Source organism: Panthera onca, chromosome B4 (assembly GCF_046562875.1).
Source record: "Panthera onca isolate mPanOnc1 chromosome B4, mPanOnc1 haplotype 2, whole genome shotgun sequence".
NCBI classification, from domain to species: Eukaryota; Metazoa; Chordata; class Mammalia; order Carnivora; family Felidae; genus Panthera; species Panthera onca.
The window spans coordinates 136,421,811-136,446,960 of record NC_138345.1 but is presented as its reverse complement, the minus strand read 5'-3'; the positions used below and the strand labels follow the sequence as shown (position 1 = coordinate 136,446,960).

The 25,150-nt window shown below is 62.1% G+C and overlaps 1 protein-coding gene across 3 annotated transcripts in view; it reads left to right on the top strand.

Moving 5' to 3' along the window:
- The window catches only part of SHISAL1 (shisa like 1), a 130,935-nt gene that overhangs the window by 94,506 nt on the left and 11,279 nt on the right, over window positions 1-25,150 (top strand). For all 3 annotated transcript variants that reach the window (XM_060656120.3, XM_060656121.3, XM_060656118.3), the window contains exon 4: window positions 1,797-2,114. In XM_060656120.3, coding sequence (XP_060512103.1) covers window positions 1,797-2,114 — 318 coding nt within the window. The remainder of the gene's footprint in view (window positions 1-1,796; window positions 2,115-25,150) is intronic.

Sequence of the window (25,150 nt, the reverse complement as noted above, 5' to 3'; positions counted from 1 at the left end):
CCGAGACTGTTGCAGGCCTCGTGGAGGTGGTGGCTGGAGGTGGGGCCACAGCAGGGAAGGAGGGTGGCTGAGATACGGACTTGCGTGTCCCCCCCTCTCCCCCCAAGCAGATACCAAGCCCTGAGCACTTACCAGGGCCTGCTCCATGCTGAGTGCTTGGGTACCCAGAGACCTCCCACTTGAGGGACCTCCAAGCACGCAAGCCAAGTCTTCAGGGGGAAAAACTGGCTAAGCAAGGGGGAGGGAAGGCGTTCCGGGCAAAGAGCATGTGTGAGCAAAAGTGAACAGCCCTGGCCCGGGGCCCAGGAGTCGGAGGGCAATCGCCCCCGTCTCGCTGCTGAGGCCACGACTGGGCGGGGTGAATTGAGACGGTCTCTGCCAGGGCCCAGGGACACACAGGGGTTCTCCCAGGCCGCACAGCAAAGCTGGGCCAGGGAGGAACCTGAAGACGGAACCAGGTGCCCTGGCTCCAGGCCTGTGCTCTCCAGCCCCGGGCAGGGTCCAGAGGGACCTGCCGTGGGGACCCAGGACACCCAGGGGCCCTGTCTGGGCCCGGAGCTGGGGGAGGGGGCAGTGAGGCGGGACACTGGCTCTGCTTCTCTTCAGTGCCCCTCCTCTCTGCCACCCGCCAGCGCTCACCCACCTGAACAGATGCCCGCAGCAGGGACCAGATGGAGGCGGTCTCTGAGTGATTAATAAATCAGTCTCTTTAAACAGCCACAGCCCCTGGCGAGCACTGTTTGGAGCAAGGCAGCCCCAGCCCAGGAAACAGCCCTCCCTGGGCTCCCAGGGGACACTCAGGATAGACCCAGACGACTCGGTCCCGGGGGGTGGGGGCCGGGTTTGACGGGCACTCAGGACTGTGGGTCAGAGGAGGGGTCTGTAGGAGGGGCAGCATGTCTGGAAGGCTTCCTGGGGGAAGCAGTGTCCAAGAGGCCGAGGGGGAGCCGGGCAGGGTGGCGGGGAGCCAAGCTTCACAAAGGAGCTGTGAGCCCCGGCAGCCTAAAACTGGGGCTGACGGCCCTCAGTGGGGAAGTCCTGGGTGAATGAGCAAGAGAGACCTTGGCCGGGGACCCTGAGAGCCCCAGCCGCGCACCCTGTGGCGGTGCTGGGGGGAGGGGGAGAGGGCAGTGGCGGCAGGGGCTGTGAGTGCTGCGTGGGGCGCAGGGAGGGAGGCTGAGCCCACGTCTGCTTTCTGGACTCCTGAGGAAGGGCAAGAGGGAGAGTCCGAAGGGGGAGGGGCTGCCCGGGGGAGGGGTGCCCCCGCCGTATCCCCCACAGCCCATGGGGGGGACGCCGAGGGCCAGGGGTATATGGCTCAGGAAGTAAGGACCTGCGTTTGCCCTGGGTCCAGTAAGGTAGGGAGGAGCTGCTGGGGGACGAGGGAGGGAGGAGGCAGTAATCCATGCAGGAGAACATCCCGGGAGGTGGGGACAGCACACACAAAGGCCCGGGGGCGGGCAAGCAGGGGGCACCCCCAGGGGACAGCCGGCAGGCCTAAGAGCAGTGCCCATGAGGATGAAGGTCTTTCCCAACTCCCTGGAATCCCTGCCCCCCCCCACCCCGGGGTCCTGGGGGCGATGCTCCCTGGGGGGGGTGGGGGAGGGACAGGGCACAGAGGAATGTTTTCCAAGGATCTAGGAGGACAGGAAGTGGAGGGTGGGTGTGGGGAGGGGAGCCAGGACACCGTGCCCCCAGGGAGGGGCTTGGGACCCCGAAGGAGCCCCGCGGATTAACTCTGTCGATGGGGGCTGTTGCTGTCTTTGCTCTCAGTGTCTGTCTCTGTTTCCCCCCAGCAATTACACCGCCTTGCTGGGAGTGTGGATCTATGGCTTTTTCGTGTTCATGCTGCTGGTCCTGGATCTTTTGTATTACTCGGCAATGAACTACGACATTTGCAAGGTTTACCTGGCGCGGTGGGGCATCCACGGACACTGGATGAAACAGGACCCCCGGCGGTGGGGCAATCCTGCCCGGCCCCCGCGGCCAGGGCAGCCGGCCCCGCAGCCCCAGCCTCCCCCGGGGCTGCTGCCGCAAGCCCCACAGGCCGCGCCCACGCTGCAGGGAGATGCTCACCACCCACCACTGATGACCTTCCAGAGCTCGTCTGCCTGGTGAGTGGTTGCGATCAAGGCCCTGGCCGCCACGGATCACTGGCCCTTGACAAGCTCGGAAAAGAGCGGGTCCTTACTGCTTGCTGTGTTTGGCTCACCGACCGCCTGATCGTTTGCTTGTCTTACTTGCCGAGAAGGATTCGAAGGTGCCCGTGAGAGCACGTGCCTGGGCAAGAAGGTCAAAAACGAGAGGTGGACGCGGAGCTTGGGAGCCGAGCTCGCAAGCTGATGGCACTCAGAGCCTGGCGCAGGAGTGGTCGCCACTGAGCGTTTAACGGAGTCGTGAGTCTCCCGGCTGCCACGGCAAGAGGGGAAATTGGATGGCTTGCCGAGTTTGCTCGGTCTAGGCAAAGGAAGCCAATGGCTTTTTGGAGGTTGGGGGATAGGCTTTTTCGGCATGGAGTTAGAAAGTAAGCCTGTTACTGGGTTGGTTCCTTAGGTTCACGTGCACTGAGCCCCACAGGGACGGCTGAGGTTATGCAGGCAGGCTGCTCGGGGGTGGCCCAGGGGAAAGGAAGGGAGGCGGGAAGGGAAGCGGGATATCAGGGGCTTGGCCTAGTAGCCTGGCTGCCCCAGGAGAGCCGGGTACACCGCCCAAGGGGTATGTTCAAACCTGACTTTCTCTACTCTCTACTGTGTGAGTCCCAGGCCAGCGGGAGGTAGGGAATGACCGACCGTCCTTGGGCAGGGCGGACTGGGAAGGAGTGAGGAGGGCTGTACGTATTTTTTTTTAACTCTATTTATTTATTTTGAGAGAGACGGAGACAGTGCAAGGAGGGGAGGGGAGAGGAGGGGCGGGGGGGGGGGGGCGGAGAGAATCCCAAGCAGGCTCCACGCCACCGGTCCAGAGCCCGTCGCAGGGCTTAACCCCACGAAACCGCGAGATCGTGATCCGAGCCAAAACCAAGAGTCGGACGCTTTAACCAAGGGAGCCACCCAGGTGCCCCGCGGGCTGTACATTTTGGAGCAGGAGCCCAGCGTGAGGGAGGCCCGCGGAAGAGACGGGAGCCACGCAGAGGGCAGACACCCCAGTCAGGAGGTTTGATGTGGGGATGGGCTGCAGCCGTGGTCACGTGGGATGTGGGGCACATCCTCCCACTGAGCCCAGCCTACGAGGTCCCTCCCACAGTCTCTGAGCTTTGCAGGAAACCCGACCCGGCTTTGAGCCCCAGCAACGCGTTCAGGCAAGTCACCTTCCCGATCATCGTCCCAAAGCCCCCTGCCAGCTCCCTCCGAGGGTTAAATTAAATGTCTGGCACACAGTAGGTGCCCAGTTAACGACTGGTCCTTCCTTGCCGGAGATGCGACCCAGCTAGTGAATGATCGTTAAATAGCTAGCAGGTACTGACCTTTTCAATAATGGATGACTTAAATAATTCATAAAGAGGCACTTAAATCAGCTTATTGATTGAATAATTGCCCCATCTGTCGTGCAGGAGACAAAAACACGGCCCCGTGCACCTCAGCTTGGCAGATACCGGCCGAGCCGGCCCTCTGGGCCCTTCCCCCGTGCCGGGCCGCTGGTGATATCGAGGTGATGGGTGGAGAACCCCGAGGAACGGGGCAGAAAGGCGGGGGCCCACACAGAGCTACAGACCTGGCCCCGATGGTGGGGTTTTCTGAAATACGGGTCTCTGGCGGCAGCCGTACCTGGGGCGTCTGTCGAAATAAATCCCTGGGAGCCTGCTAATCGGAAAACTCTGGAGGGGGCGGGGTACCTGAGGGACCACAATTTGGGAACCACTGGACAATGTCATTCGTACGAGCGGCCAAGTTTTCGTGAGAAAGCTCACGGGGACCGTGCGTAAAGTCCAGACACGAGACTGAGCTCGCGGTCCCCGAGCTGTGCTGAGTGGGAGACGTTTCACCCAGGAGCTCAGAGGCTTTTCGTGTCCCCCCCCCCCGCCCCCCGCTTCCCATACTGTGGACTCCGAGGGGTGTTCCCGTAACCGCATGCGCGTTCACGAAACAGACCATCAGAAGCCGGCGAGCGTGTGACGGGGGATGGAGGGCTCACACCGGGTGGCCTCGCGGCTCCTGTCGTGCCCCCGACACCCGGCGTGAGCTTGGGCGAGGGGCTCCCTGCTCGGGCTTCCACGTCACCCACCACGGGGAGAGGGGGTGGCCTTGGCGAGACCGTCAGCTGCCGGCCTGCTGGCGGATGCCCACGGTTCTGGCGTCATCCGCGAGCGCCCGCCGTGGCCCTGGCTCTGCGTTCTCCGTGTCCCATTCTTGCTCTGACCCCGTGGGCGGAGAGGTGAAGGAGCCTCCCCAAAGCCACCGGCCGGTGACGGAGCGGGGATCAGGCCGCGGTCCTCTGTGCTGGCAGAAAGGACGCGGTGGGCGAAGCCACCTTCCTTCCCACCGTTCAGCGGGGCTGACGCTTCCCCCATCAGCCCCCGGCCCCATCCTGGGCGGAAGACGTCAGTGACACTGGAAGATGTGACCGGCGGGGGGCGGGGAGGGGCGCGGCCCGGGCAGGGCTGAGCGGGCGTCCCGGGCAGAGAGCCGTGAGCGTGGCCACCAGGGCGTCATCAGGCGACACGGGGCGTGTGGCTGGGGAGGGAGTGGGGGGGAGGGCCGTGCTCAGTGCCGCTCCCAGAACGAGAGCTGGGGTCCGCCGCCGCCTCCAGGTTGTCACCCTGGGTTCCCCAAGCAGCCAGCTCGTCCCCGTTGGGTACAGATCCCATCGGCTGTCCCGGCACCGTTACCGTGTTTGGGGCTGGAGCTGACGGTCCCGGTTCAAGACCCACCTGCATCGCGCTGTGACCTGAGCAAGGCATGGCACCGGCCCCGCCTCAGTTTCCCCCGCGAACATACCGGGGGGCACGTCCGCCTTGGGAGTTAAGTGGGAGGATCCTTCGGAGGAGGGGCCTGGCCTACTGCCCGGCCCCGGGGGCTTGTGGATTCTCGGGGTCACAGGTGGGTGACTCAACATGGTCGGGGTCGGGGCCCCGCCCTGCAGGGCGGACGGGGACGTGGAAGCCGCCAGCCACGTGCCGCCGATGTCGTTGCCCATTTGCCCTGTGGGGTGAGGATCGTGTGCCCCATTCTCCCGTGTGGAAACTGGGGCGCTCTGGGCGGGGTGGGGGTGACCTCTGTTCGCGGGGAGCCGGCTTTCCCTGTTACTCAGACCAGGAGGTTTGGCGGTCGAGCTCCACGAGCTCAGTCCCCCCAGGCGCCCCGCTGCCCGGGCTCACGTCCTCCTCAGAGTGGTGACAGGCGGCCTGCACACCTGCCTGTTCTGTCGGTCGCCCTGCCCCCCTTGTGCTCCAGAAGCTCCCCAGACAGCAGGACCCTTCCCCTGCCTCCCTCTCCTCCTCTCTTCCTTCTCTCTTTCCTCCCCACCCCCGTCTCCCTCCCCCTCCTCTGTCTCCCTCCCCCTCCTCTGACTCCCTCCCCCTCCTCTGTCTCCCTCCCCCTCCTCTGACTCCCTCCTCCTCCTCTGACTCCCTCCCCCTCCTCTGACTCCCTCCCCCTCCTCTGACTCCCTCCCCCCTCTTCTGTCTCCCTCCCCCTCCTCTGTCTCCCTCCCCCTCCTCTGACTCCCTCCCCCTCGTCTTACTCCCTCCCCCTCCTCTGACCCCCTCCCCCTCCTCTGTCTCCCTCCTCCCTCCCCCATCTATCTCTCCCTTCTACCCCCTCCCTCCCTCCCCCTTCTTTCCCTCTCTCGGTTCCTTCCCACATTCACAAGCATTCCCCCAGCACCTGCCGTGCTCCGGCCCCCTCCCAGGCCCAGGGCCCCCCACCTGCTCCCCCAGGTTTGTCTTTGGCCCAGCGCCTCCCACCTTCTGGCGAGTCACATCACTGATACCCGGCCACCATCTCCGTGGGCCAGGACGTCAGCCCAGCAAACGCTGCTGGAGCCGGGGCGCATCTGCGTCACCTCGCGCCAGCCCTCGGGCCGGCTCTCCTTGTGCCGGTGGCCACCCCGGGGGCCCTTGTGGCCTAAAGGAGAAGGACGGGGCAGCTGTGTGCCCGTGGCCGCCAGGACAGTCCCCGAGGGGCGGTGCCGTCACCGGCGCGGGCCCGCGTTCCTCGCTGCTGCTGTGGCGGGTCTGGCCGAGAGCCAGCAGCCACACAGGGGCAGACGCACCTGCCTCGAATCCCAGCTCGGCCCCTCGAGGCTGCCTCGCCTGCCCGAGCCTCGGTTTCCTCACCTGTAAAATGGGGACAAGGGCAGCCTGACCTCAGAGTGCCGTCGTGAGGGCCGAATGCCCACCTGGGCCCCCAGCCTCCCGCACTGTCCCCGCCCTCCTGCGCCCAGGGCCTCAGCCCCTAGCCTGGCCCCCGAGCCCCCCGCCCCCACCCCCACCCCACAGCTCTCTCTCGGAAGCCCGGGCAGCTCTGCTCATCTCCCTCTGAAACGCGCCGGGAGCCACACCCGCGCACCGTTTAGATGCCACCCGCCGTCATTATTTCCACCGGCTGGCCTGTGTGACTGCTGTCGCCCCCTTTACAGAAAGGCAAACACAGACCCAGAGAGGGTAAGCGACTGGCCCGAGGCCACACAGTAAGCTCGTGGGCTTGAGCCGGATCTCCCCAGCCCCGGGCCTCCCAGAAGCAAGCAGGACCCTGAGCCAACCGCCACAGGCCCCTGCCTACGTCGCCCCCAGCCGCACTCCTTCCGCCGGGGGCCCGGCCCCGCTCTGGCCCTTGCCAATTCCCACCTCCCTGCCGTTACACGCAGTTCCCTTCCCCCCGTGCTATTCTTGTCTTCTTCCGCATCTCCCCGGGAACTCCTATTCGTCCCTCAAAACCTTCCCTGAAGTCAGAGCCCTGGTCAGGCCTAGAGGCCCGAGGCCTGGTGTGGGCGGGGAGGAGGGGGGTATGGGGTGGGGCAGTGACGGGAGGAGAGGAGGCTGGCCAGCCCTCGGGGCCTCTCAGTCTTTCAGAGCTCAGGGGGAAATTCCTGACTTGGCCCAGGAAGACGGTTGTTTGTGTATCTCAGGCTTCAGTGGGCACTCAGTCCCCTGGGGTCCTGTTGGATTTGCCAGTTCTGAAGGGCATGGTCTGGGTTGGGCCTGGGAGATGCCGACGGTGCCAGTCTGGGGACCGCCTCTAGAAGAGTGGGGACAGAGCCCTCCTGTTCGAGCCGGGAGCTCCTCTGCAGGGTGGTCTCGGAGAGACTTCTGGGCCCAGATCGGCAGAAGGAGCCCAGGGGGCCTGGGGGGCTGTCTCTGGCGCCCATGGGGGACACTGAATAACCTGGCCCCCTAGGCAGGAGAGGGGCAGCTCCCCACGGCCCTCAGGGCGGCCTTGGGTGTGCACAGGAAGTCGCATGTCGCTTGAGATCACGTGGAACCAAATTACATCAGGCTCTGACCTGTCCCTGAGGTGCCTTAAGTGGTGGGGGGGGGGGGGGGGCGGCCTGCCCCCAGGAGGCTCCCAGGTTGATGGAGCAGGACAGAGAACGGCCACAGTCGCCCAGAGCGCCCAGAGAAACTGGGCGAGCCCATGATGAGCTGCAGGGGAGGGGAGAGTCAGGGCGGGCTTCCTGGAGGAGGAGGCAACATCGAGCCAGACCCGGGGACGTGAGGGGTTGGAACAAAGGGGCAGAGCCACTTTAGACAGAAGAAACAGCCCAAGAAAAGGCCGCAGCGACCCCGGAAATTGCAAGAGGGCTGCAGATGTGTCACGTGACCCGAGACGGACCCAGACTCCCGGCCCCGATGTACCGCCCCTCTCGGCCCAGAGGCCTCCCTCTGCCCGCCAGCAAGGCCCCCCAAGCGGCTGTCACCTCCTTCCTCCCGGACCCAGAACACCCTCTGGCTCTTTACGGAACTCATCCCTCGGGGGGTCCCCGGAGCCTTGCCCGACCCCAGAACCTTCCTCCCAGTAAAGCTCGGGCATCACTTTTTTTCTCCCCGGCTCCGTGGCCAGATCCTTGGTGTGCGGTTTCTGGCAGGCCACCAGCCAGCAGCAAGAAATTCCAGAAAGTCAGAAGACAGAAAGGGAGACCAAGTATCTTCTTTCCTTGGCACCACGTCAAATACCAGGGAGGCCTCTGTGATTGGAATCCAGAAGATGTGGAACGTCTGCATTGCGGGCGCAGTTCCAAGCCTCGGGGCTCTCAGCTGGACTAGGAAACCCTGGACCCGTCCCCTGCCACCGCCGTCTTTCCAGGCCGGAGCCCTGGCCTCCTCCCACCGCAGCCCAGTTCAACGGAAGGCACATCCCCGCTGCTTCCCCAGCTGTGTCCGCGGCACGCACGGCTCTGGTGGAAGCCCAGGAAGGTGCTGCTCCACGACCAGGCAGCACCACGGAGGGTGGGGGTGACGGCCCCAGACCCAGAGGCCTCATCGGCTGTGTGTCCTCAGGCCAGTTGCTGGCCCTCTCTGAGTCTCAGCGCTTCCTTCCCCTCAGCAATGGTGACGAGGAGTGAAGGAGGGGGCCCTTGCCCAGGGCTGAGCACGCAGTAGGGCTGCAGGGAACATCGCCGCCTTTCCAGGCACCACATCCTCACCGCCAGCCAGCTGGCCTGTCCTTCCTCACCCCGCGGGTGCTTGGCCCAAGGAGGAATACTTGGGGTCGGTGCTAGGGAGCGGATTTAAAATCACGGCCAAGCCGGGGCCACGCTGGGCACTCAGACGGGGCTCCCTACGTTCCTGGCCCGTCCCCGCGAGACTGCGAGAACGAGGGTTTTGTCCGCTCGGTTCGCTGCCTCGTTCCCGGCTTTCAAGCATTTATTTGATGGATCCGCGTTTTACAGGTGAAGAAACCAAAGCACGGAGAGGTTAGGTCACTGGCCCGGGGCCACCCCGCTGGTCACTGGCAGACCCAGCGTTTGAACACAGGCAGCTTGCTGTGACCGGCCTAGCGAACTGCTCGGCCGTCAGGGCCCGGTCTCGTCTGGTCCCTTCAGCCAGGGGGCCGGACCGGACAAGGCAGGCAGGAGTCCGGGGGCAGAGGTCAAGGGCTTCAGACGCCCGACGAAGCCTTGGGCAGGAGCTGGGTCTGTGCCACGGGCGCCATCAGCCACGGCAGGACCCAGGGCCCCGGGGAGGGTTCAGGGGCCAGGAGGAAGCCAGGGTGTGGGGTCCGGTTCTGGTCGCACCCTTCTTCTGGGCCGGGCGCCTGGACGTACAGTCTGGCTGACTCAGGGGCAGACGATGGCGATGAACCGTCAGCTGTGACAGGAGAGAGCGTGAAGGGTGTGTTGTCTGGACCGGGCATCGGGGACGGCTTCCTGGAGGAGGCGATCTTCAAGGATGAGGAGTAATTAGGCAAAAAGTAAAGGGGGGAGGGCGTCGCTGGTGGGAAGAAGAACATGAACAAAGGCCTGGGTAAGGGGCCGGGACCCTCGGGGTCTCGGCAGGGAACAGCCGTCCTGGAACACAGTGCATCTCAAAGTTCCCTTCTCTAGTAGAATGGTCAGGTTGTTTTTTCTGGTGAGAGCCCTTTACTGATAACATCCCACAAGAGGCCACAAATGCCCCCCTGAAAGTTTTCTGGGGCTCAGGGCTTTCTCTCTTTCTGCTCTTTCCCTGCCCCCAGGGCCACCGTAGACCCAGAGACCCCAATTCAACCTAAAGGATTAAGTTCGGGTGCTTAGGACAGACTGGGCCGCAGGGTCCAGAAGAAAGGACCAGACCACATCCGAAGTGACTGGGGCTGGTAGATTTTCTCGCTCGTAACATTGAGTAAACCGTGACATGGGAGCAGCAGGGAGGGGTCGAAGGAAACCGTTTGGAGGGAAAGCCAAGGACGGCGCACAGCTCGAATCCCACGTCGGCCCCCCTGGGTCGCGGCACCCGGACAGGTCCCTACAACCTGTCTCCAGGCCCCAGTGGCTCAGAGGTCATCAGGAGAGGGTGAGGGGAAGGCCGGCCGCCCAGAGCCAGAGCGCGGCGGTCCCGGTCACGCGTCTTCATTATTATTTCCCTGCTCTGCGGCCGCCTCTGCCTCAGCCCTCCACCGGGGAGTGGCCACAGGTTCCTTTTATGCCTAATTCCCTTTTTGGTTTTTAAGTTTATTTGTTTATTTTTGAGAGGGTGGAGAGGGACGGAGCGAGAGGGAGGCACGGAATCGGAAGCAGATTCCAGGCTCCGAGCCGTCAGCACAGAGCCCCACGCGGGGCTCGAACCCACGAACCGTGAGATCGTGACCCGAGCTGAAGTCAAGACTCGAAGGCTTAACCGACCGAGCCACCCGGGCGCCCCCTGATTTTCCATCATAGAAGTGCCCGTGCTCGCTGGAGAACACGGGGGGCCAGACACACCCCGATGGCTGTCCCCCACAAACGCAGCCCGTTGTCCCCTGCGACTCTTCCCGTTTTATGACTGTTGCCATCTGCACATCGAGCCGCGCGTCGAGGGTTTTTAATACAACGTTCTGTCTCGATGAGCTGCCGGCATTATTGAGAAGTTTTCATAACACTGCTTTAATGGCTGCCTTAATTGTCCGTTGAGAGATGATGGTCCATAAGTCAGTGACCCACTTCCCCGTCCCAGGCCACCTGGGGCTTCTGACCGTCGCCCCTGCCGACCTTCCCCGTCCAGCTCTCAGAGCATCGCTGTGTCCCGTGCGGGCCCCTCAGCCCCCAGGACGACAGGCTTCCCAGATGGAGGGAAGCCCAGCCAAGCACGCCCAGTGATGGAAGGACCGCTCAGTCCTCCAGAAGCCGCCTGCCGCGTTGGGACAGCCCTGCCTTCTAGGAAGCTCTATTTTTTTTTTTTCCTAAGGCAGGAAACAGTGTTCAGATGCAGAGGCTGTGAGAGGCAGACAGACCTGGGTTCAGATCTTGCTCCCCCATTTTTTTAAAAGTCTATTTATTTATTTTGGGGGCGGGGAACGCAGAGAGAGAAGGAGACAGAATCCCAAGCGGGCTCCGCACTGTCAGTGCCGAGCCCGCCTCGGGGCTCCATCCCACGAACCTCGAGATCACGACCTGAGCCCAAATCAGGAATCAGATGCTTCACTGACTGAGCCGTGCAGACGCCCTGCTGCCCCGTTTTTGGATAGCTGGTGATGTGGCCACACTCCCCTCACCTGGAAAGCGGGATGGTAGGATCCACGCTGTCTGGTTCAGCAAGAGGAGGCGTGGAAGACTGTGGCGCACAGAAGCCGCTCTACCAGTGGCCCTCCTCTCCCCACCCCCCCGCCCCTGGCGTCATGTCAGGGTGTGGCAGGCTTTCTGTGATGTTGAGGACAGCAGTCAGCTGCCCCAGGGTCCGCAGCCCCCTGGGCCGAGTTCTGGCTGGCCACGGGGCAGTCAACAGCCAGAAAGGGTTTCACCGGATGAGTAGGAGTTTGCTGCAAGTGGAGATACGGCCGTGCGGGCGGAATGCGGCTCAGGCTAAGTCCCAGAGGATGGAAAAGGCTAGTGAGAAATGGGGAGCCCTGGGGAGCTCCAGGTCCTGGGTAACACCCCTCAGGGCTCCCAGCCCCTCACGTCTCCCTCCTCTTCTCCCCAACCTCAGACACCGGAGGGCCCGGTGACTGACTCTTTACCATGTCAACGTCCTATCAGGGATGCCAGGGAACGGACCCCGAATCCGCCCTCCTCACCCCTCTCCCGAAACCAACCATCTGGTCCACCTTGCCAGGACTGAGGCAACACCTTCTAAATCTCTTCCCGCTTCTATCCTTTGCCCCCCACAGCGGCAGAACAATCCTATTAAAACAGAAGTCAACTCCCGTTGGCGCCTCCCCTCTGTCTAGGAGATGAAGCCCGAATCCTTTCAACGGTCCACCCCATGTCCTGCTACCCCTCCCCGGTCCCTCCGTCCTCATCTCCCCCATTTGCTCCAGCCACCCCGGCCTCCCCGCAGCTCCTGGAGCTCACCGAGCTCCCTGCCACCTCAGGGCCTTTGCACCTGCCACGCCCCCTGCCTGAATCTCTCCTCTCCCGGTCGCCTGCTCCACTCCCTCCCTCCCTTCCACCTGGGGCCCGCCCCGATGTCACCTGGTCAGAGAGGCCTTCCCTGGCCAATAGAATAGCTGTGCTGTCTTATAAATGTCTAAATAAGTTTCCCTATTTTATAAATAGCCTCCCCTCTCTCCTCCCCCTCACCCCCTTTCATCTCTTCATGGCGCTTACCGCCTGCTGCTGTGTTTATTGTCTTGCCTGGTGTCTGCCTCCTCTGCTGTCAGGAGACCCGAAGAGAGTTGGGATGGGTCCGTCTTGCGCTCAGCCCGGACCCCCCGGCCCCTGTTGTCAGTGCTTAACGCCATGTGTCCTCCTCTGCCCAGCGCCCCGCCCACAGCAGGCCCCTGTGAGGGGTCAGGTCAGTGAGTTAATTGCACTATTATTGCTAATAACAGGCCCTCCCACTTCTCGAGGAACTGGGAGCTAAGCAGCTGCAGCAAGCAGTGCCATTTCGTGTCCCCAACACAGCTTGTCATCCGCACCTGGGGGGGAATAAACAGACGCCCAGAGAGGGTCAGCAACTTGTCCTGCGTCGCACAGGCCGAGCCGGGATTCACACCCAAGTCCCGTGGACTCTGCAAAGCCCACGTTTTGGGAGCGGGAGGCAGTGCCTCCGCCCGTGCTTTTCCCACCGGGAGAATAAACCCTGAGCGGTGCGCACAGAGCACGCGGCCCCCTGCCGGACCGGGTGACGGGGGTTCTCTGCGCAAGTCAGGCCCCATGCACTCTTGGGGCAGGACCCCGAGGACCACCCCCCCCGCCAAGTGCGTGAGGCCTTCAGGCACTCGCACACCCAACCCTCTCTGGCCCGGACCCGACACGAGCCAGAAACTCGGTGTGGGTTCCGACCTGGAGCTGGCTCTTTGTGGCTTCTGGGGAGCATGTAGTTGGCGTTGGGGTCTCCATCTTTCCTCCGGCATCACCTGTGAAGGTGCATCTCAGCCCTCGGTATCTCTCCGGAGCCCCGAGGAGAAGCTGAGGCGGCCAGGTGTCCCCAACCATCCGTCTGGCAGCTCCCTATTCGCCTCCTTCCTCCGGAAGCCTCCGCCCGTCAGAGGACCCAGCAGCTCGGAAGGGGAGATGTGACGCATGGGCTGTTTCGAATACAACTTTTACTTGGAAGATCTCACAGCAAATGCGCAGAGAGGTGGGAGCTGGGTTCCCACGTGCCTCCACTTGGCAGTGGGGAACCTCGGGCAAATGATCTCACTTCCCTCAACCCCACTTGCCCTGTCGGCGGACTCCAGAAAGTTAGGGGCAGCAGTAAACACACTTAAGTGGTTGTGGATTTCCCTTTTCCTCTGGATACATTCCAGGCAGGGAGCTGATTGAGTCAGGGGGTAAGAGCTGTATGGTTCTTTGTACCAGCGCCAGCCTCCTTCCCCAGGGGACTGTCACCAGCAGCGGCTTGTGAGCACGGGGCACCCCTCATTTTTATGTGGTTTGCATTTCTTTGATTGTTAGGGAGGCTGAACACCTTTCCTTTAATCTGTTAATTGACTATTTCCTCTCCTGTGGGTTGCCCATCTATGTTACCGTGCCCCCAAGACAGCTGATAATTAATTAAAGGCATTTCCGGAAAGCCACTTTTAGTCCCCAAACTTCACCTCCCGGGTGTTCCTCTTGTCTGTGTATCCCCTTCTCCTATGCTGTTTACTTACTATATTTTTAATTGACTTTATTTTTTTTTAATGTTTATTTATTTTTGAGACAGAGAGAGACAGAGCATGAACAGGGGAGGGGCAGAGAGAGAGGGAGACACAGAATCAGAAACAGGCTCCAGGCTCTGAGCTGTCAGCACAGAGCCCAACTTGGGGCTCGAACTCACGGACCGTGAGATCGTGACCTGAGCCGAAGTCGGACGCTTCACCGACTGAGCCCCCCAGGCACCCCTATTTTTAATTGACTTTAAATCAAGTCGCTTCTTTAGAAAACTCAGGCTTGCTCTAAGCAACGGTATCTTTGGTTTAAGAGTTACATTTTTCCCAGTACGGGTAAAGACAAACGCATAAACATCGCCAAGACGTGCCCAGGGCCACCTTGCACTGACTCACGCGAGCTGGTAGTTAAAATTTTCAGGAATTTTGGGACCCCGTGTTGAATACAGCCACTCTAACAATGAACTGGTAGGAGCTGACAAATAAATAAATTACATGAAACACAAAAGTAATCGATATTTGAAACGCTTCACTTCCTAATAATGATTTTGCTACATTTCCTATCATCTGCGCTCTTGGGCCTTTTTATCGCATGGGTGCAGTGAAACCTACTTATATTGGCTACTGTGTATCTCTTCCCAACTCTGAGTCCGGTGACTTCATGCTGACAGTATTTACACCATGGAAACGGGCAGCAGATGTTACAGATCAGGGCTTTTTCCTCTCGAGAACTGGCCATCAAATGCTCCCTGGTTACATTCCACTGCACGTAACGTTTCAGATGCTCATGCGTTCAGCACCTCCCACTATCTGCCTGCCCCAGCGGGGTGCGAATCTTAGTGTGGAGAAGCAAATGTGTCTTTACGTGCTTTCCAAAGTGGGACCCCAGTACTTCCAGAGACACCCACAGACCGGCGTCCGGGGCAGTGATAGCTGGGCCGAGAGGCAAGGTGGTCCCGGAAAGGGATTCATCAGCCCTTTCCAGCTCCCGGTCCCTCCCGGAGCAAAGAAAGCAAGGGAGGTGAGAAGTCAGGAGGACTGGTCAGACCTTCCTGTCGTCCCACTGGCCCTCGGTCCCCGGAGGGACCACCTTGGCCAGTCCCTTTGCCAACTTGCCTGCCCCCTCCGCTTTTCCTTCTCCGAACCTGTGTGTGCTCTTCTGAGGATGCGGCCAGACCCCATCGATTCGTTCATTCCTTCAACACGTGCTTTCCGAGAGTTGGCCGTGCTCTAGGGCCAAGGGCAGGGAATAAAAGATAGGAAAGACAAGGCCCCGCCCTCAAGGAACACCAGCCAGTGATGCGCAGAAAATCAATCCTGACCACTTACTTTGCCTGGAAAATCAGTGTAGTCGGCCACAGGGCGAGTATACCTCAGAGAGGGTTTTGGAAAAGTCTCCTCGAAGATGCACTTCCAGAATGAACCAGACTGGCCTTGACTGTCCACAGACCCCTCTTGGAGCCCAGGTTCCAGACGGAGGTTCACTGGGCCCAGATCGCAGGTCTGTGGGGTGGACAAGCCAGGGCCGTGAGTCCAGCCGGCCAGATCCACAGGCCCCGTGACCTTGGGCGAGTCACTTGTTCCTCCCAGGCCTGTTTGCCCGGCTGTGAAAAGGGGACGCTGGGAGATGGTGCCCACCAGGAGCCTGGCACGGGGCAGGCTCTCAGCCACAGGGCGCTCCATTGCCAAGGGCGTGCTGCTGGATGGCCTCATCAGACGTGCCTCGCCCTGGGAGGGGCTCCTGCGGTCCTGCCCGTGCTCCCGGCCACCTGGCCCCACGGGGAGGGGGGGTGGGGACCCACACTGCCCAGTCGGCACAATAGTTTGGAATCGGTTAAGATTCCCTAACCCAGTAACTGCGGCCAGCTACTGTTTAGACAAAGAGGCTGCTTTGAGTGAGCAATTAACCAAGAGATGTTTCCACGGAGGCCTGGACGAATCCGGGGAACATCGCCTGCGAGAAAGGAGGATGTTCCTTCATGTCAATTTGACAGGAATCCCGCATTATGGGTCCCTGGGCCGCAGCGGGGGAGGGGGGGGGGCGTGCGGAACGCGAGATTGCCACGAAGGGAAGCGCGGCCGGGCCCATAGCCATTATACGTCCCCAAACCATTGAGCGCAGGGGCTCTTGATGGGCCTGGCTCCCAGATCGGGCGCCACAGGGCCGGGGAAGGAGGAATTCATCTCCATCAGTGCAGGCCAGGGAGGACCAGAGAACCTTTCCTTCCTTATTCCCTCCATCATTAAAACTCTGGCCTTCACTGCTAAAATATTTGCTTCCAAGAATAGATGCTTGCTGGCCCAGCACAGCTCTCCCGACGTGGGCATCCCACTGCCGTCAGAATGATGGGAACCAACGCTCGCCTGAGGGCCGAGAGGGCGCCCGGTCCTCATAAACGCCCTCCAGAATAGTCTTACTGCCGTTGCTGAGGCGCCCCTGAGGAGGCCCGGGAGACCTTCTTGGCAGATTGCTTTGGCTCAAGGAGTGACTCCCGCCTGCCCCCAAGTGCGGGGACCTGTGGCTTCAGGCATTGCTGGGTGTGGTAGCCCAGGATCCGGGTGTCCCCCGAAGTCCCCTGGGCTGCTTTGGCACCCGGCTCTGTGCTGCCCGGCTGTGTGTCCTCGGACGAGCTGCTTCAGGTCTCTGAGACACGAGCGGGGAAGCAGGTAATTCCCACCTGGCGGGGAAATAAGGGGGGTGCCGTCCGGGGATGTGCGGAGGACCTCCAAAGTTTCCGCTTTGCCCGTTGCTGTCTCCTTTGTGAGCAGGAAAAGGGGTCCCTGCCCCCAGCCGAGGCTGCTGATGACTTCTGTCCTGGCTCATCCAACCAGACAAGAAAAGGGGATATTGTGCTAGGTTGTTGTGTTGGCAGCTTGGTTACCCTGGGGCCTGCGTATCCCAGAATCCACTATCCTGGGAAGGCCGGCCAGAGTCGTCTGCATTTCAGGAAGCCCAGAACAGCGTCACTAGACCCTGGTGGTCTCACAGCCGGGGAGGCACAGCTACGGAGGTGTCCCCGGGCCGCAGCGTGTCGTCGGATTTTCCGTCTGCGTCCGGCTCTTCTTTCCCGACTGCCGACCCCAGGCCGCAGACCCCGCAGACATGCCCCAGGGCGCTCACAGAAGGCAGGACCCTTCCCTGGACCCCAGGCCCCCTCGGCGGCCCCTCAGCCCCCGGGCCCCTGCAGATGGCCCCTTCCCCCACCCAGTGCGGCTGAGTGACCACCCCCCGCCCCCGAGCCTTCGGCTCCCCTTTCCTGACCTTTCCTGGCCCAGAGCGTGGAAACAGAAGCTCCTATACTCAGCGCCTTTCTCCGAAACAGCCCAGCGGCTGGGTCCTCGCCGGGACCCTGCCCGATGCCATCACTAACGTGACGCTGAGGGGCACATCTTCGGCACCTCTGGCATCCACACGCGTCCCCGGCCAAGGTGTCCATTTAACGGAGTGCTGCTTGCTTCTTCCCCCAAAAGCCATGATCTCGGGGATGTTGCACCTCATGGTTGGTGGCATCGGAGGAGGCAGGAAACCCAGGACCCCACGAGGCGGCTGTCTTGATGGGGGGAGAACGTGTCCCTCAGTTCAAGGAAAACCCGGGACAGCAAAGCGCTTTCAGCGGGAAGCCACTTGGCCAGATGGGAGCTTTGGTGACAGGCCCCTGCCGTGGGGGGCAGGGGTGGAGGCAAGGAGGCCGCGGGGAGGCCGTTGCTGCGCCCCAGGGAGGAGACTCTGGTAGTTTAGGCTGGGGGCGGGGGACGAGTTTGGGGACGTTTTGGAGGTAGCCTGGTGGGGGCCTGTTGCCTGGCTATGGTGCCCCCCCCCCCGGCTGTGCGTGAGGCGACAGGGGAGGGCGTGCCTCCCAGGCGGGGGCGGGGGCGGGAGCGGGTCCCGGGTGAGCAGGAGCCAGAGAGGGGCCAGGAGGGACAGCAGACTCGGGACGTGTTGCCCGTGATACGTAGCCTCCCCCCCGCTCTGGTCCCAGCCAGGAAGGCCAGAGACTAGCGTGCGTGTGTGTGAGAGTGTGTGTGTGTGTGTGTGTGTGTGTGCGCGATACCACGTCTGTGTGCCGTGCGTGTGCATAAATGTGTGTGTTGTGTGCACGCTCACGTGCATGGGTGTGACCCTGGCTCCAGCCTCGCCCCCTCCTGCCACCTCTGTCCCAACCCGAGCGCACAGGAAGGGCGGGGGGGGGGGGGTGGTAGGGGCGGGGGCAGGGCATCTGAGCAGCCCAGGGGCGCGTTAACATAAAAGCAGAGATTTGGACAGAGCTAGGGCCAGGGGACCAGCAGCCGTGGACGGTCACGGGCAAGGTAAAAAGAGCCCTGGGAGCTAGAGGCGCGTTAGCTTCCCCAGGATTTACACAACGCGGACCGAGGCCGAGCTCCCAGCCAGGGCCGGGTACACAGAACGGGTCGGGCCCCAGCCAAGCCTGGTCACCTCACTGGGTCCCCACCCCGGCTCCTCTGCGAGCTCCTACTCCTCCCTCAAAACCTTGCTCCTGGTGGCCATTTTCCTGAGGCCTCCCACCCTCCTCTCTTCTCTCCCTGCTCCCCACTCGCATGACGGCCAGGCCCACGCGGTCTGTTATCACGTCTGGGCCGGCCGGATGCGGTGAGGGCAGGGACGGCCCAAGTCCCCCGGGGTCCCAGTGCCCGGAGCCGAGCCCCGGGCTGGGGGGCACGGCTGGTGTTGGATTCCTTCCGCCGCCGGCTTGCTGCTTAACCTTGGACGGCCTCGTCCCTGCCGGGGCTTTGCTTTCCTCTCATGTGACAGAAGGCTTCTACGGTGTCTTTCGACTTAAAAGCCCTCTGACCTTCCATCTGCCTAATGGGGACGCCGATCGGGGACCAGAATGGATGTGGAGAGCACTTGAAAGATTCATGACGGGAGGCAAAGGGAGTCTTTATTTTCGTCGGGCAGGAAGAGGTGGGGTGGCGGCAGAAGAGAACACAGCGTCTCCAGCACTCTGTGGCATTTAATGCAGAACGCAGGTCTCCCGGCGCGAGCAGTGGCATTAAATATTTACCAAAGCGGCACTAAAAATTCACCTTCAGGATGTAGGTGTTTAAAGACCCCCGAGCTCCCCGAGAAACGTCCAGAAGTCAGGAGGGCGAAGTGACGGGAACAAGGCCGCGTGCAGGGCTTGGATGACGAAGCTCCCGGAGCCAGCTCCCCACGGACCCTCAGCCCCCCGCCCCCCGAAAGCCAGAACGGCCTCCAGCTCTGCGTCCACGGGGCGCCTGCCGGGTCAGCCCTCCTCGGCCACCAGCCCCTCTGAGGCTCCCCGCGGCCTGCCACGTAAGACAGGCCGTGGGCACCGAGGCGGAGAGAGCGGGGGCGTCCGTGCATCAGAAGGAAGGTCGGGGCGCAGGGGTGGGGGAAGAAGGGGAGCACAGGAGGGAGGAGCCGGAGATATCGGCAGGGCTGATCATGCGGGGCCGCGGTGAAGAGTGGGCTTCTGAGTCCGGGCACAGGGGACACCCCTCGAGGAGAGGAACGTGGCTCGATGTGTCTTTTAAAAAGTTGCCTCGGGCAGCGAAGAGGCCATCGGGGTGTCACAGGCAGGGCTGTTGGCAGAAGCAGGGGACAGCGCCCGTGAGACTGGCTGGCGAGTGGTACGGAGGAGGGGGCTCCAAAGGGGAGACCCGGGACCCTGGACGGAGCCGCTGGGGATGTACTGGTGGGATATTCTGAGATGGGAACCCCGGGGTGGGTGTGGCTTTGGGTACCAGCTGCGCAGGGACATCTGAAGTTCAGGAGGCCCGTGAGCTTCTGTGAGCATCAGGGGGGTGATGTTAGGGCCGCAGACAAGTCAAGGAGGGTCTCAGAGGAAGGCCTGGGCTGCAGCCCAGCTTAGACTTGGTCAACGGGACTTGTCGTGGAGTCTGAGGGGCTGGGGGTCCCCTGGGGAGAGGAAGGAGTGTGTGGGAGCTCTTGGGGGGACGAAGGGACCCCTGGAAGGGAGTCGGGAGGAGCATCGATAGGAGGCTGGAGGAAACCAGGAGGCGTGGGATCCAGAGGCTTAAAGAGGGGGTGTCCTCAGAGGATCGAGGCCAGCCGTAGGGATGTGGGGGACCAAATGCCCTGCCCTTTGCCCGTCGCCCCCATGACGCCCCGTCCCTGTCCCCCCAACACCCTCCCCTGCCCCCGGTCCCGTCGGCGTGCTCCCTGAAACACAGAGACAACGTCGCGTCTGTGGAAGCTACGGGCAGCACCCGGCACCAGAGACACTGTCCTTCCCTCCCCCGTCTGTCTGGCCTCTCTCTTCGCTGGGAGGACAGCCATCGTCTGCCTTTAAAATGACCCGGCGTCCTCCAAAACACAAAATAGGTCTGACTTGCCCACGAGTAGGGTGTCTGCTGGGATAGCGTCTCACCTTTCCCGGAAGCCCAGGGAGCGGCGGGTAACTGGGGTGCCGGAGGCACCTGGCGGGGGGTGCCGCCCGCCCTTCCACCTGCCACGTGCCCGGTCCACCCTGGCAGCCGCAGAGCTGGGACCCGCACCCGTGCTCCCCTCCCAGCCCTGGCCTAGAGCAGGGAAGGACGCCAGGAAGTCACGACCCCGCAGTCCCGGATGAGTCTCAGAGCGCCTGACGTCGGCGTTGGCCCGAGCCAGCCCTTCCCGAGGGTGTGTGTTACACACGGCCGCCTCCTCCATGCAGCCTTCCGAGACCACCCCCTTTGTGGCTCAGAGCTCTGCCCTGGGGGCGGGACTCTGCTCTCGCCTCGGTGGGATCGCCTTCTCCCCCCCCTCCCGACCCCCCGAAGGTTCACTCCGGGCACCTGCACAGTTTGCCCCTCGTGAGAGGTGGATCCGAGCATCCCCGCATCTCGGGGCTGGGGGGCGGGAGGGGGCTGCAGTGGATATATGGTCAGTGCCACGCAGACGCAGACGGAGGTACCCCCGCCCTGGAGGGGCGCACTGTCTGCGGTCCCCCCCCCCCCCCCCAGGCAATGAGTCATGTTGGGTCTCCTGACTCCTGCCTCTGTCAGCTAAGGGTTATTGTTACCGACTCTCTCAGCCTTCTGGAAGCGTTCATTGTTATTCAAATTGCCAGGTGCTCTGTCTTACCCTCCCAATTAGGACGCAGACACCAGCTGGGACACTCGTCATCCTGGTGGGTCCCCCTCCCCCGCTGCCGCTGGTTCGCTGGTTCGCTGGTTCCGCAGCTCTCTCTGCACCGCCCCCCCCCCGCCCCCTCCCCCGCCCCCCAGCTCCCTGCCCCCAGCCCGCCAGGCCACTGCCCTGCGTCAGAGCGATGGGCGCACACAGCAGCCGGCGGCCCAGGCTGCTCGCCCTCCCGGCTCCACACGTGCGCGGGTTGCGTGACCCCCCTGAGCCTCAGTGTCCCCATCTGTACGCGGAGGAAGTAACATTCCCCCCTCGCAGGGCTGTGGGAGAGCTCGGCGAGACTGTGCGTGGAAAGCGCTGGCACAGAAGAAACACCCAGCCCAAGCGCCCTGACCCCTGACCCCGGCCCTGACCCCCGCCCTTATTACAGCCGGGGAGGTGGCGGGGGGGGGGGGGGGGGGGAGTGGCGGCTTCCACGTCTGCTCTCGGGGCCCTAGGGTCACGTCCCAGTGCCTTCGCCTGGCATGGAAGTGCTTGGTGGCCGCCAACCCCCCAGACTCACCCCTGCCAGGAGCGTCTGTGCTGCACCGTTTGAGCCCCTGGACGGCCTCGGCTCAGGCCGTGCCCTCCCCCTGCGTCCCTTCCTCATCTTCCTGACTCTGCTCGGGGCTCAGCTCGACACCAGCTCCCCTGGCTCCCCGAGGGCTCTCCCTGAGCCCCACCTCCACCTCTGCACCAGGCACGGCCCCCGGGGACTCCCCGCTGGCACAGCGCGGACCTCCCGCTCTTGTTTGCAGGTCCCCCACCAGCTCTGAACCCCGAAGGGCAGGGCCCACCCCTGGCTCAGGTCTGTGCCCCCAGCACCCAACCAGGCCTGGCAGAAGGTGCAGCCGGTGAGGGCTTAGGTGTGGACACTGGTGTTGAGCAAAAGGAGCATTGGTGACCCTGCGAGGCTTCTGGCAGTGAGGGGCCAGGCCACCCGCAAGGCGCCCGGGAGGACCGGTGGCCCCCAAGGACAGGGGCGGGTGGCTCTCAGGGACAGGAGCCGGCCGAGCGATCGGCTTCCTGCACTCACGGACGGGAGCTCCCTGCATGACCGCGATGCAAGTGCCATGAAAGCAGCAGAAAAGCTGACATTCGCTGACTCTTTGTTCTGAGGTGCAGTGTTCCTGACGTGCACGGACTGCCCTGGGGCGACAGGCCCTGCTGTGTCCAGATGGGCCAGGCCAGAGCTGGCAGCGAGAGGCCCCGTTGGCCAGCAGTGAGGAGTGGCAATCGGGTGGGTTCTGAGGCCCAGAGAGGTTGAGCGACTTGCCCAGGGTCACACGGCTTGCGAGGGAGAGACCTGAGATCTGGACCCAGGCCTGCCCCCCAAGGCCGGGGGCAGTCACCACCCCCAGCCCGTCTCCAGGGCCCTGTGGTACTGTAACCAAGACAAGCCGCATGGAGGGGGTGCCCTGTGAGCAGGGTCTTGAAGGATGAGTAGGAGTTTGCCACGTAGAGAAAGGGGCGGTGTCCCCAGCCTGTGGGAGCAAACTCGGGCGTTCTGGAGAGGCTTTGGAGAGGGGAGCACAGATGTGGACACAGTAGTCAGAGTCTGGCGGTGAAAGGCCCCGAGTGCCCGCTAAGGCCTGTAAACTTTACCCTTGAAGAAACCCTGACCAATTTTTTTTTTTTAATGCCATTGATTTCGAAACATTTCACTTTGTGCAAAAGAATATACGTAAGGGGCACCCGGGGGGGCTCGGTCCGTTGAGCTTCCATTCGATTTCGGCTCAGGTCATGATCTCTCAGTTGGTGGGATCGAGCCCCGAGGGGGGCTCTGCCCTGACAGTGTGGAGCCTGCTTGGGATTCTCTCTCTCCCCCTCTGTCTGCCCCGCCCCTACTCATGCGGTCCCTCGCTCTCTCTCTCTCTCAAAATAAATAAGCGTAAAAAAAGAACATACATAAAATGTATAATGCAACAAACGCCACGTCCCCCTGCCCGCCCGGCCTGTGGCACAGAGCGACGACAAGAGGCCCCCCGCATGCCCCACCCCAGCGCCCCCGACTCGGTTCCCCCGGCCTGAATTTCGCACCTGCTGGCCTCACTCACCTCCCCCCGGGCGGTCGCTGGAGCAGCTTTTGCTGTCCGGAGAAGTCTCTCTGGGCAAATACAGAGGCTGGCCTGACCGCGGGGCCCAGAAGCAGGGACTGCCTCCTGGAGGCCCTGGCCAGGGTCACGGGTAATGCCGCCTCCCTTCAGAGAAAGGGGAGCCTCATTTCCACATCAGCTGAAGAGCAGAGACCAGTAAGAAGGACATTCCTGCTGCCTCCGTGTCTCAGAAGGGCCACCAGAGGCAGGGAGGGGAGCTACGGGAAGGATTCGGCCCGTATTATAAAGGTTTCCCAGCTAACTGAACAGTAGAAAGCAATGGGCCGTGGGCTAGTGAGCTCCCTGTCCCTGGGGGAAGCCAAGCAAGGTCTAGACAACCACCTGGATTGCCTCCACAAGCGTCCTCAGACTTCCTCTTCCTTGAGCCCCTGGGGCTTCCTCTGTCTCAGCATTTCCCTGCCTGATGTCACTGTCTGCCTCTCCAGATGCAGCTGCCAAGGCCAGAGTCTGAATCATCCAGGCCCCCCCCCCCCCCAACTAAGTCCCCAGGGCTGGGATAGAGCAGAAAACCCTGCATCAGATAAGCCCTGCTCTTAGGGAACAGATGTGGCGGTGGGAAGGCGGACGGTCCTCAAATGAAGGAATGTGAAGAGTGTGGCAGTGAGCAGGGGGTTGGGGGTGCAGGTGGGTCAGGAAGGCCTCCCTGAAGAGCCAGCCATCTGCACCGAGACCTGAGGTTGCTCAGAAAATGAGCCGTGCACAGATGTCTGGGAGAGCAGCCTGGGCAGAGGAGACGGCAAGTGCAAAGGCCCTGAGGCAGGGGCGCCCAGGAATGTTGGAGGAACAACTAAGAAGCCCTAAGAGGGCTGGAGAGGAAGACAGAGGAGGCATGGCAGGAGACCACGTCCGGAAAGTATGAGGGGGCAGCATGGAGAGACACCAGAACCTTGGTAATAAGAAGCCATTAGAGACTTTCAAGCAGAAAAGATTGATTTATTTGTAACATTTATTTATTTATTTTGGAGACAGAGAGCTCGAGTGGGCAGGGGTTGGGTAGCAGAGAGAGAGAGAGAGAGAGAGACAGGGAGAGAGAGACTCCCAAGCAGGCTCTATGCGTTCGGCACGGAGCCCGACGCAGGACTTGATCTCACGAACCCTGAGATCATGACCTGAGTTGAAATCAAGAGTCAGACGCTTAACCGACTGAGCCACCCAGGGGCCCCCTATATCTTTTTAAAAATTTTTTAAATACTTATTTATTTTGGAGAGAGAGAGACAGAGCGTGAGCAGGGAAGAGGCTGAGAGAGAGAGAGGGAGACACAGAATCCGAAGCAGGCTCCAGGCTCCCAGCTGTCAGCACAGAGCCCGGCGCGGGGCTCAAACCCACGGACCGCGAGATCGTGACCTGAGCCAAAGTCGGACGCTTCACCGACTGAGCCACCCGGGCGGCCCACGCCCCCTATATTTCAAAAATATATAAGAAGCACAGAGAACTCTGGCTTCCGTGTCGAGAATGCACTGTCGGGAGGTAAGGGCAGAGAAATCAGCGAAGAGTATTGAAATCCTCGAGGGCGGCGGCTTGGACCAGGGCGGCGGCAGGGAAAGCGGTTAGGTTCCGCGTGTATTTTGAAACGATGAGATACGGGCTGGCGGGTTGGACCTGGGTGTGCGAGAAAAGAGCTGCCGGAAGAATGGAGCTGCCATCAGCCGGAAAGGGGACCGAGGAGGAGCGGGTTTAGAAGGAAGCCTAGGAGTTCGGTTTCGGGCGTGTCGAGGACGAGATGCCAGCGGGGTACCCAAGGGGACAGCCAGGAGGTGGTTGGATGTTCCAGAATAAAGTCCGGGGAGGAGGCCTCGGCACGTAGACGGGATTAAAGTCACCAGCCCCGACGACGGCTAAGACAGACACCAGAGGACGGGAGGTGTGTGGGCGTGGGGCCTAGGGGCGGCGACAGACTGTCCTTTCTGATGTCGGCCTCCCTCTCCACGCGTGGGGAGCCATTGCTTTTGAACCGGTGCCCTACCGACGGCCGTGTCATTGATCCCCACCTCCCGCCATCGCCCGCATTGCTGCAGCGAACGGGCTTGTACATCCTTCGCCCTTGCGTGCAGATTGGGGGGATGATGGTGAAACGGAGTTGCGGGGTCAGAGGGCATGTACGTCTGTAACTCTGTAGCACGTCAGACTGCCTTCCAGAAATGACCTTGATGTCTCTGCTACTATAGCAACGAGGCAGGGATCCCCCGCCCCCCGCCGCCAGCCCCACAAACCAGCAAACACGAGGAGCGCACAACCTTTCTGGTCTTTGCCGAAGTGGTGGGTGCAGGCACACGGGAGGGTC